Source organism: Schistocerca piceifrons, chromosome 2 (assembly GCF_021461385.2).
Source record: "Schistocerca piceifrons isolate TAMUIC-IGC-003096 chromosome 2, iqSchPice1.1, whole genome shotgun sequence".
Classification (NCBI taxonomy): domain Eukaryota; kingdom Metazoa; phylum Arthropoda; class Insecta; order Orthoptera; family Acrididae; genus Schistocerca; species Schistocerca piceifrons.
In genome coordinates this window covers 457,946,464-457,959,196 of record NC_060139.1, presented here as the reverse complement: position 1 = coordinate 457,959,196, position 12,733 = coordinate 457,946,464, and the positions used below count along the sequence as shown (strand labels likewise).

Below are 12,733 nucleotides of genomic sequence, written 5' to 3'. Positions count from 1 at the left end.
TCTGCCCAGCGGATTAGTGTCGAGGTCCGGTGTACAGGCCAGCCTGCGGATGGTTTTTAAGGCAGTTTTCGATCTGCCTCGGCGAATGCAGGCTGGTTCCCCTTATTCTGCCTCAGTTACACTATGTCGGCAATTGGTGCACAAACACTGTCTCCACATATGCGTACACCACAATTACTCTACCATGCAAACATTGGGGTTACACTCGTCTGGTATGAGATGTTCCCAGGGGGGAGGGGGTGGGGTGCCCACTGGGGGCCGAACTGCACAATAATCCTGGGTTCAGTGTGGGGCGACAGTGGAGGTGGACTGCCGTGGCCTGTTGTGGGATTGTGAACCATTGAGGGCTATGGCGGGATGAAACCTCTCCGTCGTTTCTAGGTCCCCGGTTTAATACACAACACACAAACCTACACTAAAAATCTAAGATGTAGCTGTTGAGGTTACATTTACAAGCACTCTTTTTTCCTCATCAACTGGATACGCAAATGATGAACAAAAAGTACACAATCATACAGTCCAAGCATAGCCTGAGTCCAAGGTGGCAGTACTATGTGGACGATATGGAGCACCACCGAGATCTGCCATTCGCAGCAGAGTGCCCTCTTATCAGGCAGGTCAGTCATGGGATCCCATCAGGTGATGTGGCAATTACTTAGAGAGCATGACTTCTTTCTGGCTTTTGTCTTGTGGTGGCCACTTGTGGCTCTGCTTGCCATTGATAGTGTGGGCAGCACCTATGGACTGATTTAGGTTAGTTGTGATAAATCCACCTTGCTATCCGAGACAGTTACATCATTAGGAAATCCAGAACAAAAATAATGATGTGTAGCAAGATCAATACCATAGTGTAGTGGAATTACAACTGACTGACTATGTGGCTGTGCTGCTGACTTTAAAGGACAGCTGTGATCCTTGATAGGTCAGTAGGATGTGCATGTCTGCGTAACCAGCACTGCAGCAATGACGGCAGTGCTCACAGGATACAGCAGTGCCATCTAGCAAGCCAACTTCGAGGTCCATGTTTTCCGACAGACTTTCACGCTCATTGGGCCAGGATACCAGAGCACCTAATCCTCCATCCTCCCTCTGTAACAATTTAATCATATCCTTTTCCAGGGTTTGGCCACTTATCATGATGCCTAGAAATGAGGAACATCTTATCCACAATCTTCTTCACTCTCCCTTAGTGGCATTCTGTTGCCTAGTCAATGTACCTTAGTTCATCCTTATCACACCTACTGTGAACCCTTTGCCATGTGAGACATATCCTTTTGGAAGACTTGTGTGCAAGATCTATATGATGCAACCACCCAGTAAATTCTACTCATTCCATCACAGGCTTGTCCTATCTTATCAGAGGCATGGCCAGCTGTCAAAGCAGCCACATCATATACCAGCTCTGCTTTAATCCCTGCACGGTATTTTATGTGGACACAAACACCAACCAGCTGCCCACTCTCCTAAATGGTCACTGCCAAACTGTGGCTAAGAATAGAGTTAATCTAATCATCTAGTCTTGCTTTGAAGTTCAACATGCTCAGTTTCAATGTCTGCTTCACAACCTATGCCACCTGATCCTTCCACAAACACCAGATTTTCTGCACTACAGAGGTGGAAATTGTCCATGCAACACATTCTTCAGTCCTGTAAGCCTCCTGTTCTCAATCTCCACTACTTCCTGCCCCACACTTACCTCTGCCCCAGCCTCATGACTATTAACTTCCCTCATTCTATACTCACACACTCCTCTCCACAGTCTCCTTCTTCATCTGTCTTGTCTCTCCCTCTTAGTCTACTTCTCCATTTCATAGGGCTGTGCACACAACTGTCCCTATATGTAGCCACAACAATCTCACTAGTGTCATGCCTGTATCATATTCATCTGCTGCATATCCCTTCCAGCTTTCAGCCCACTTTCCCATACTCTTACTCCCATCTCCCCACCTTCTTTCTCCCCTCACCTACTCTACCCAACACAATCTCTTAGTACAATATAACTAACTGGGACAATGTAGCTGCCTCCCCCCAGGCCCTGGATCCTGAATACTTCCAATTTCATTTCATTTTTCGGAGTATTTATTTTTTATTTGTTTTACAAGCACTAGGAGAGATAGGAGTATTTATGTACATTATTTACTTCAGTCTGTAATAAAAATGCAGTCTCACAGCAATGCATGAAAATGCAGAATCAACAGTAATCACAGGATACACAGTAGATTATTATTTGTTGAATTTACAGCAGACTACAAAGTGTAGTTAAGTTCCGGTGAATATGCTTCTATTTAGATGAAAAAAAGGAAGTTGTATCACATAATTTGAAAAGAAATCTAGTGGATTTACATCAAACTAAAAAGTGTCGTGTAGGTCTGATGAAAGCACTCACTTGAACTGACAATGAAGATGTGTCCATTTGTTGAAATGTCATTGTTAAACACCGCACTGAAATGATAAACAAGCATACATCTCAAAACATCTATAGAAGTTGGCTACACCACAGGTAAATCAGTGCTGAACAGCTGTAGCAGTCAACGAAGCAATTGCAGAAACTATGTGGTACAATTTTTGAGCTACATTTCAAGACAAAGGAAATCTATGCTGGCACAAAATAACTGTCAATGCTGCAGATTACGATGGTAGTAGAATTTAAAAGGTCAGACATTCTTGAACATCAAACTGTTATATAGAATCAAACTACTACAGTTGAATTTCGATATACTTGTTAACAGAATAAAGATAATATTGCATCAGTAAGAGTTTAAGGTTGGATTTAAAGCTTGCCTCTGATTTGCTTAATTTTATGTCATGATGCAAGTGCACGACTTGAAAGGAAGGAAAGAGGAAGAAAGAACATGTGAATTTAATTTCCTTCCCATTATCTAGCAGTAGCTTTTTTTTTTATACTATTTTGTCTGCAGTGGCAGTTTCCCATGTACATTAATATTCTCAATGTAGTGTATAATTTTCTTGTGACATTTTTCAGACTTTTATATTTTGGAGACTTTGGAGTAGCTTTTTGTGTGTGTATTGCTTGACAGACCTACTGTTACACCAGTTCTACAGCCAAGTTATTAAAGTTAGTATTCTCAATGGTGATATTTCAAATAATGTTGTTATTAATTTTGCAGGCAGAAACATTACGACAATTTGGAGGAACACTGTTGGCTAATGCCTGTGGACCTTGCATAGGACAGTGGGATCGCAAAGATGTTAAAAAAGGAGATAAGAACACAATTGTCACTTCATACAATCGTAACTTCACTGGACGGAATGATGCCAATCCTGCAACACATGGCTTTGTGACCTCACCTGAGCTCGTCACTGCTCTGTCAGTGGCTGGCACACTTGACTTTGACCCTACCAGGGATAAACTGAAGAGTGTAGATGGTATGTTATCTGCATTCACCAATGTTAATTTCATGATAACTAACAGGCACTCGTAAACAATTTCTGCTGTTTAACAGACCTGTAGAAAAGCTCTTTATAACTACAACCAGTTGTGTCAATACATACCAAGTGGTCCAGCACTGGTTGCTTGACCATCTCAGAAAAATTTTATATTTGCTTGGTGAATTCCCCAATGTTTAGTAGTCACAAAAATATTTTTTAAAAAAAATTATTGTTTATTATTTTGAAATGGCAGCCATATTTGTTCCAAGCCGCATGCATTTTTTCGTATTTGCAAGCATCTACATTTTTTACAATTATTCAGTAGTGGATTGTCCTAAGCCTTTCAGATAAAATGCCTTTAGTTCAGTACATTCTGGGCTACAAATTAACTTCATTATCACTTAGCCGAATGTATTCTTTAATATATTTTTAACTGTTCAAAGTTATCAGCTACAAATTAAAAAAACTCAATTTTTGAACAGTTTACCACAACAATTAGTACTAAAGGACACATTTTGGAGAGGGAAATGGAAGAGGATGTAGATGAAGATGAAATGGGAGATACGATACTGCGTGAAGAGTTTGACAGAGCACTGAAAGACCTGAGTCGAAACGAGGCCCGGGAGTAGACAACATTCCATTAGAACTATTGACGGCCTTGGGAGAGCCAGTCCTGACAAAACTCTACCATCTGCTGAGCAAGATGTATGAGGCAGGCGAAAGTCCCTCAGACTTCAAGAAGAATATAGTAATTCCAATCCCAAAGAAAGCATGTGTCGACAGATGTGAAAATTACCAAACTATCAGTTTAATAAGTCACAGCTGCAAAATATTAACGCGAATTATTTACAGACGAATGGAAAAACTAGTAGAAGCCGACCTCGGGGAAGATCAGTTTGGATTCCGTAGAGATGTTGGAACACGTGAGGCAATACTGACACTACGACTTATCTTAGAAAATAGACATGAACCATGGACCTTGCCATTGGTGGGGAGGCTTGCGTGCCTCAGCGATACAGATAGCCGTACCGTAGGTGCAACCACAACGGAGGGGTATCTGTTGAGAGGCCAGACAAACGTGTGGTTCCTGAAGAGGGGCAGCAGCCTTTTCAGTAGTCGCAGGGGCAACAGTCTGGATGATTGACTGATCTTGCCCTGTAACACTAACCAAAATGGCCTTGCTGTGCTGATACTGTGAACGGCTGAAAGTAAGGGGAAACTACAGCCGTAATTTTTCCCGAAGGCATGCAGCTTTACTGTATGGTTAAATGATAATGGTGTCCTCTTGGGTAAAATATTCCGGAAGTAAAATAGTCCCCCATTCGGATCTCTGGGCAGGGACTACTCAAGAGGATGTCGTTATCAGGAGAAAGAAAACTGGTGTTCTACAGATCGGAGCGTGGAACGTCAGATCCCTTAATCGGGCAGGTAGGTTAGAAAATTTAAAAAGGGAAATGGATAGGTTAAAGTTAGATATAGTGGGAATTAGTGAAGTTCGGTGGCAGGAGGAACAAGACTTCTGGTCAGGTGATTACAGGGTTATAAATACAAAATCAAATAGGGGTAATGCAGGAGAAGGTTTAATAATGAATAAAAAAATAGGAGTGCGGGTAAGCTACTACAAACAGCATAGTGAATGTATTATAGTGGCCAAGATAGACACGAAGCCCACGCCTACTACAGTAGTACAAGATTATATGCCAACTGGCTCTGCAGATGACGAAGAAATTGAAGAAATGTATGATGAGATAAAAGAAATTATTCATGTAGTGAAGGGAGACAAAAATTTAATACTCATGGGTGACTGGAATTTGAGAGAAGGAAAAGGAAGAGAAGGAAACATAGTAGGTGAATATGGATTGGGGATAAGAAATGAAAGAGGAAGCCGTCTGGTAGAATTTTGCACAGAGCGTAACTTAATCATAGCTAACACTTGGTTCAAGAATCATAAAAGAAGGTTGTATGCATGGAAGAATCCTGGAGATACTGAAAGGTATCAGATAGATTATATAATGGTAAGACAGAGATTTAGAAACCAGGTTTTAAATTGTAAGACATTTCCAGGGGCAGATGTGGACTCTGACCACAATATATTGGTTATGAACTGTAGATTAAAACTGAAGAAATTGCAAAAAGGTGGGAATTTAAGGAGATGGGATCTGGATAAACTGAAAGAACCAGAGGTTGTACAGAGTTTCAGGGAGAGCAAAGGGAGCAATTGACAGGAATGGGGGAAAGAAATACAGTAGAAGAAGAACGGGCAGCTCTGAGGGATGAAGTAGTGAAGGCAGTAGAGGATCAAGTAGGTAAAAAGATGAGGGCTGGTAGAACTCCTTGGGTAACAGAAGAAATATTGAATTTAATTGGTGAAAGGAGAAAATATAAAAATGCAGTAAATGAAGCAGGCAAAAAATAATACAAACGTCTCAAAAATGAGATCGCCAGGAAGTGCAAAATGGCTAAGCAGGCATGGCTAGAGGACAAATGTAAGGATGTAGAGGCTTATCTCACTAGGGGTAAGATAGATATTGCCTACAGGAAAATTAAAGAGACCTTTGGAGAAAAGAGAGCCACCTGTATGAATATCAAGAGCTCAGATGGAAACCCAGTTCAAAGCAAAGAAAGGAAGGCAGAAAGGTGGAAGGAGTATATAGAGGGTTTATACAAGGGCGATGTACTTGAGGACAATATTATTGAAATGGAAGAGGATGTAGATGAAGATGAAACGCGAGACACGATACTGCGTGAAGAGTTTGACAGAGCACTGAAAGACCTGAGTCGAAATAAGGCCCCGGGAGTAGACAACATTCCATTAGAACTACTGACGGCCTTGGGAGAGCCAGTCCTGACAAAACTCTACCATCTGGTGAGCAAGATGTATGAGACAGGCGAAATTCCCTCAGACTTCAAGAAGAATATAGTAATTCCAACCCCCAAGAAACCAGGTGTTGACAGATGTGAAAATTACCGAACTACCAGTTTAATAAGTCACAGCTGCAAAATATTAACGCGAATTATTTACAGACGAATGGAAAAACTAGTAGAAGCCAACCTTGGGGAAGATCAGTTTGGATTCCGTAGAAATGTTGGAACACGTGAGGCAATACTGACCCTACAACTTATTTTAGAAAATAGATTAAGGAAAGGCAAACCTACGTTTCTAGCATTTGTAGACTTAGAGAAAGCTTTTGACAATGTTGACTGGAATACTCTCTTTCAAATTGTAAAGGTGGCAGGAGTAAAATACAGGGAGCACAAGGCTATTTACAATTTGTACAGAAACCACACGGCAGTTATAAGAGTCGAGGGGCATGAAAGGGAAGCAGTGGTTGGGAAGGGAGTGAGACAGGGTTGTAGCCTCTCCCCAATGTTATTCAATCTGCATATTGAGCAAGCAGTAAAGGAAACAAAAGAAAAGTTCAGAGTAGGTATTAAAATCCAGGGAGAAGAAATAAAAACTTTGAGGTTCGCTGATGACATTGTAATTCTGTCAGAGACCGCAAAGGACTTGGAAGAGCAGTTGAACGGAATGGACAGTGTCTTGAAAGCAGGATATAAGATGAACATCAACAAAAGCAAAGCGAGGATAATGGACTGTAGTCAAATTAAGTCGGGTGATGTTGAGGGAATTAGATTAGGAAATGAGACACTTAAAGTAGTAAAGGATTTTTGCTATTTGGGGAGCAAAATAACTGACGATGGTCGAAGTAGAGAGGATCTAAAGTGTAGACTAGCAATGGCAAGGAAAGCATTTCTGAAGAAGAGAAATTTGTTAACACTGAGTAGTTTTAAGTGTCAGGAAGTCGTTTCTGAAAATATTTGTATGGAGTGTAGCCATGTATGGAAGTGAAACATGGACAATAAATAATTTAGACAAGAAGAGAATAGAAACTTTCGAAATGTGGTGCTACAGAAGAATGTTGAAGATTAGATGGGTAGATCACGTAACTAATGAGGAGGTATTGAATAGGATTGGGGAGAAGAGAAATTTGAGGCACAACTTGACTAGAAGATGAGATCAGTTGGTAGGACATGTCCTGAGGCATCAAGGGATCACAAATTTAGCATTGGAGCGCAGCATGGAGGGTAAGAATCGTAGAGGGAGACCAAGAGATGAATACACTAAGCAGATTCAGAAGGATATAGGTTGCGGTAGGTACTGGGAGATGAAGGAGCTTGCACAGGATAGAGTAGCGTGGAGAGCTGCATCAAACCAGTCTCAGGACTGAAGACCACAACAACAACAACAACAGTTTACAAAGAAAGACTAATTTCTCAGCATTAATATTTTTTCTGCTATTACACTGTATAGAATAGTTACCTTTCACAGAGTATCAATGGTGAGCATCTTACACTTAAAAAAATGCACTATTTAAAAAAAATTTTTTTTTTATAATTTTTCCATTACGTGGCCAACAGAATCTTTGTTGGGGGACCAGATAAAAATCTGAAAATTTCACAGTTAATAGACCTTTATGATATCAAACTTCAGTATAAATTTCAACTTCAAGATTCAATTGGAAGTTATGGAAAAAAGATTACAAACACGAGTCAGAAATACGTTTTTTAACATCTGCAAATCTGGTAGGCTAATCAAATAAAGTATACCAATCACATAATGTAACACACCACATTACACTAGCTAATGGTTATTTGTCGAAACAATGCTGTGGTAATTGTTTCAGCAGGCTAACAATTTCATCTGCAAGCTTACACAAGCCTGACTGTTGTTTTCCTCCTTACACCAACAATTGTCTACTCACACTTATTTAGCTTGAAGTTCTTGAAGTGTGCAGTTGAAAAATGGTGTCTCAGTGTTCTGTTGGTGTTATTATTAATGAAGCATGTCATAAAAGTGTCTGTGGAGTGTATCCTAAAGACATTACTTTAATCAAAGATTAAAGTGAAGAAGAAAAAGTGTTGTTTTACTTATGAGTTGGCCCAGCAGTCAAATCAACATGCAAGTACCATGAAATGAAATACTTAAAAAAATTTCATCACCTTTTTGGTCAGTCTTGCATGGACCCTTTTGAGAAACATAAGAAACCTATAACAAAAGGTCTGCAAGAAATAACATTTGATCATTATTCTAAAAATAAAAGCCCTTTTGTCAATCTCATACCAGGAATATCTTTGTGTCCAATATGTTATTCTAAGATATTTGTAATTCACCAGAGAAAGGATAGAGAAACCTCAGATACAGAATTTTGTGACTTATCAGTAACCATTAAAAAAGTAGATACAGCTTGTGAAATCCTGGGTACATCGCCTGCTAGTAAAATTAGAAAACTAAGTCAAGATAAAAGACCAAATTAGAAAACTAAGTCAAGAAAAAAGACCAAGTGCCTTGAATACAAAAACTGAGAAAGTGGCAGCTACAGTCAAAAAGAATTTGGATGTTTCATTTCAAAATACAATTTGTACTAAAACAGATGGAAGTTCTAAAACTTCACCAACCGAATATGATGATTTCATAGAAAAACTAAAAACTAAATGCAGTACTTCAAACAAAGAGGATAAAATTAAGATTATCAGTTTACTGCCAAATTCTTGGAGTCGAGCAGAAGTTAGTGATGGATTTAAAGTGTCAGAACGTCTTGCTAAGTTAACAAGGCAATTAGTACAGAACAGGGAATTTTACCAGAATTACAAATGAAAAGTGCATCTAATTTGGTAGATGAAAACACAATCAATAAAGTTATTAATTATTATGACGATGACAATAACAGCCGTCTGATGTCTGGCAAAAAAGACTGTGTTTCTGTGAAAGAAAATGGTTCTAAGATTCAAAGACAAAAAAGGTTAATATTGTGTAATTTAAATGAACTATTCACTGAATTTTAAAAAGAAAATCCTGACATTAAAATTGGAAGATCAAAGTTTTCTGAGTTGAGACCAAGATGGTGTACTGTTGCAGGGGCATCTGGCACCCATAATGTTTGTGTTTGTTTGTATAATCAGAACGTAAAGTTGATGATAGATGGGGCCAATCTTAGAATTGACTATAAAGACCTTTTGGAAGTTATGGTATGCAATATTGACAGGGGAAAATGTGAAGTTTGTCCAGGCAAACAAGCCTTACTTGACATGTTTGAAAAATCCAAAGAAGATGATTTAATGCCTGACAATATAAAATACAAACAATGGGTGACACAAGACGGAACTAAAATGGTGACAGTGGCTAACCTTGAAAATCTGAAAATGCATCATTTTATTGCAAAAGCTCAATGTAAATTTTTGAAAGACAAAAAGCAAACCTTGGCAGCTGCTGAATTCTTACTTCTTGCAGACTTTTCTGAAAATTATTCCTTTGTTGTTCAAGATGAAGTACAATGGCACCACTGGGCAAACAAACAAGCCACAGTTCGTCCATATGTATTCTATTATAAAGATGAAGATAAATTAATGAGCCACAGCTTTTGTGTCTCAAGTGATTACCTTGAACACAACACTACAGCAGTGCACATTTTTCAACTAAAATTAACAAACTACATTAAACAGCAACCACCCTTCCACAAAAAAAAAAAAAAAAAAAAAAAAAAAAAAAAAAAAAAAACTGATTTACTTTTCGGGTGGGGCAGCAAGTCAATATAAAAAAAATTATTAACGTCTCCTTTCATAAAGAAGATTTTGGGTTTGATGTAGAATGGCACTTTTCCACTTCATGCCATGGGAAGAACGCTTGTGATGGTGTCGGGGGTATAACAAAGTGAGCTGTCACAAAAGCAAGTCTGCAGCGGACCGATGACAATCATATCATAACACCCCAAGAAATGTTTGAATTCTGTAAAAAACATATCAAAGGAATTTCCTATGTTTTTGTACAATGTGAGGAAATACAAGAAGTCTCTGACAGTGTCTTGAAGAAAAGGTACAACACTTGTCAGAAGATTAAAGGCACTCGATCTTTTCATTGTTTTGTACCCCATTCACACAACTTACTGAAGTGTAAGATCACATCAACTTCACCTGATAGTGAGCTTCATCAGTGTGGAAAACTTGTACAACTGGTTCTTCAAAATAAAGATATAGTGGCTTGTGTTTACGATGAACAGTGGTCGACTGGTGAAGTTGATAACATTGACTGTCAAAACCAAGATGTACATGTATTTTATCACCCTCCAGCATCAAGGACATCTTTTAAGAAAGTTGAGAAGGATCAAGTTCGGATGCCACTTAAAAATGTACTAAGGAAGCTGTCTCCCATGGAATTTACAACTGTGACTGGGCGACCTTATGATCTAACACCCAAACCGAGTGAACAAATTTCTCAAATGTTCAATGAGCGATGTACTAAAAACAAATAACAAGAGAACAATATAATGTAATTAGTAGGCCTATTTTCAATAAAAAAGTAAGTAATCATAGATATGATTAAATTATATACTGTAACTGATATATTTTATTCCATAAGCCTAGATATCGCAGATGTTAAAAAACATATTTTTGACTCGTGTTTGTAATTTTTTTTCCATAACTTCCAATTGAATCTCAAAGTTGAAATTTATACTGAAATTTAATATCATAAAGGTCTATTAACTGTGAAATTTTCAGATTTTTATCTGGGTTGATAGAAGAGACAGATAGGATCAAATGGAGAGCAGTGGGCTTCGTTACAGGATCATTCAGTAATTGCGAAAGCGTTATGGAGATGATAGATAAACTCCAGTGGAAGACTCTGCAAGAGAGACTCTCAGTAGCTCGGTACGGGCTTTTGTTGAAGTTTTGCGAACATACCTTCACCGAGGAGTCAAGAAATATATTGCTCCCTCCTACGTACATCTCGCAAACAGACCATGAGGATAAAATCAGAGAGATTAGAGCCCACACAGAGGTATACTGACAATCTTTCTTTCCACGAACAATACAAGACTGGAATAGAAGGGAGAACCAATACAGGTACTCAAGGTACCCCGCCACACACCATCAGGTGGCTTGCGGAGTATGGCTGTAGATGTAGATGTAGATTTTTGCTTATATTTTAAATGTAGTCATGTCATACTGTAGCAGTAGATGGGTGACACGGCATCTGATCGCCGGGCAACAGAGCACTCGCTGACCGGCATCTACTGTGTTGCATAGGTGGTCATCACGTAAATGATACACCCAGCATCTCAGGGCCCATCTTGAAGTTTTTTAGACAAATGCTGACTTTCACATGAGGGTTGGAGCTTTAACAGTGGCAGGTATGTCTTTACAACTTGTACAATACAGGTTCCAATGTTCCAACATTCCAGTGTTATGCTATCCTTCAAAGTAGTCACTATCATTGTGTATAATCCATGGCTAGCAATGTGGAAGTCGTGGGATACCCTTAGTGCTGCCAGCTGTATTAATAATTTGAGTGGAATGGTCTATCACCTGTTAAATTTCTGTAACACTTTTCTGAAGTGCATGGCTTGAAGTGCTTCCTTCAATTTGAAGTCATCAGGGCTTAAGTCTGGAAGGCATGGTGGGTGGTACAGCACTTATCAACCCCTTCAACTGAACAAATGAGGCACGACTTATGCCATATGTGCCCAAGCATTGTACTGCAAAATGATGGGTGGGTCCTGCAGAAACTGTTGCCACTGCTTTCTCTAAACTGTTCAGTTTTGGAACACACCCTGTGACCAGCTTAGAGAAAGAAGTGGCAATACTTGCTGCAGGGCCAGCCCATCACTGTGCAGTGCAGTGCTTGTGAGCATAGGACACAAGTTGTGACCAATTTGTTTGATCAATGGGGCTGGGAAATACTGTACCTCCCATCACATTCCCTGGACATACGCTCTTGTAACTTCATCTTGATTAGTGGATGAAGGAAGCACTTCATGGCATTCATGTCAGAACTATTACAGAGATTCATCAGACAATAGACTGCTCCACTCAATCTATCAACACAACTGGCACTGCTAAGAGTATCCAGTGACCTCCACATCACTGGTAATGGGTGATACACAATTCTGGTAATTACTTTGAAACAGTAAAACTTTGAAACATATAACTGTTTTGTACAAGCTGTAAATAAATAGTTGCACTTTTATAAAGGTCCAACATGGTATTTACAATTCCCAAAATAGCACTGCACTCCCTTACACAGTGAACAAAAAGAACTAACAAACCAAGGCTCGTGAACCCTACTGATGTTAAAGTTTACAACAGAATGCCAGTCTACATCAGAAAGTTGGAAGACAAAATAAAATTATAACAGAATTTTAAAAAAAATTATCCAAACAATGTTTTTACTTGGTTATGTTCACCACTAACATTTCTTATATTAAGCAATAACTGAAGATAATGTATTTCACCCTGTAACATTTTCATTATATTTATATATTTAATGGAAAGTTGTTTTCTGGTGCAA

General features: G+C 39.0%; 1 protein-coding gene across 1 annotated transcript in view; it reads left to right on the top strand.

Moving 5' to 3' along the window:
- Positions 1-12,733, top strand: part of LOC124776460 (aconitate hydratase, mitochondrial-like) — a 161,283-nt gene that overhangs the window by 109,987 nt on the left and 38,563 nt on the right. Inside the window, exon 10 of the mRNA XM_047251469.1 lies at positions 3,129-3,387. Within this exon, the coding sequence (XP_047107425.1) occupies positions 3,129-3,387 (259 nt within the window). The remainder of the gene's footprint in view (positions 1-3,128; positions 3,388-12,733) is intronic.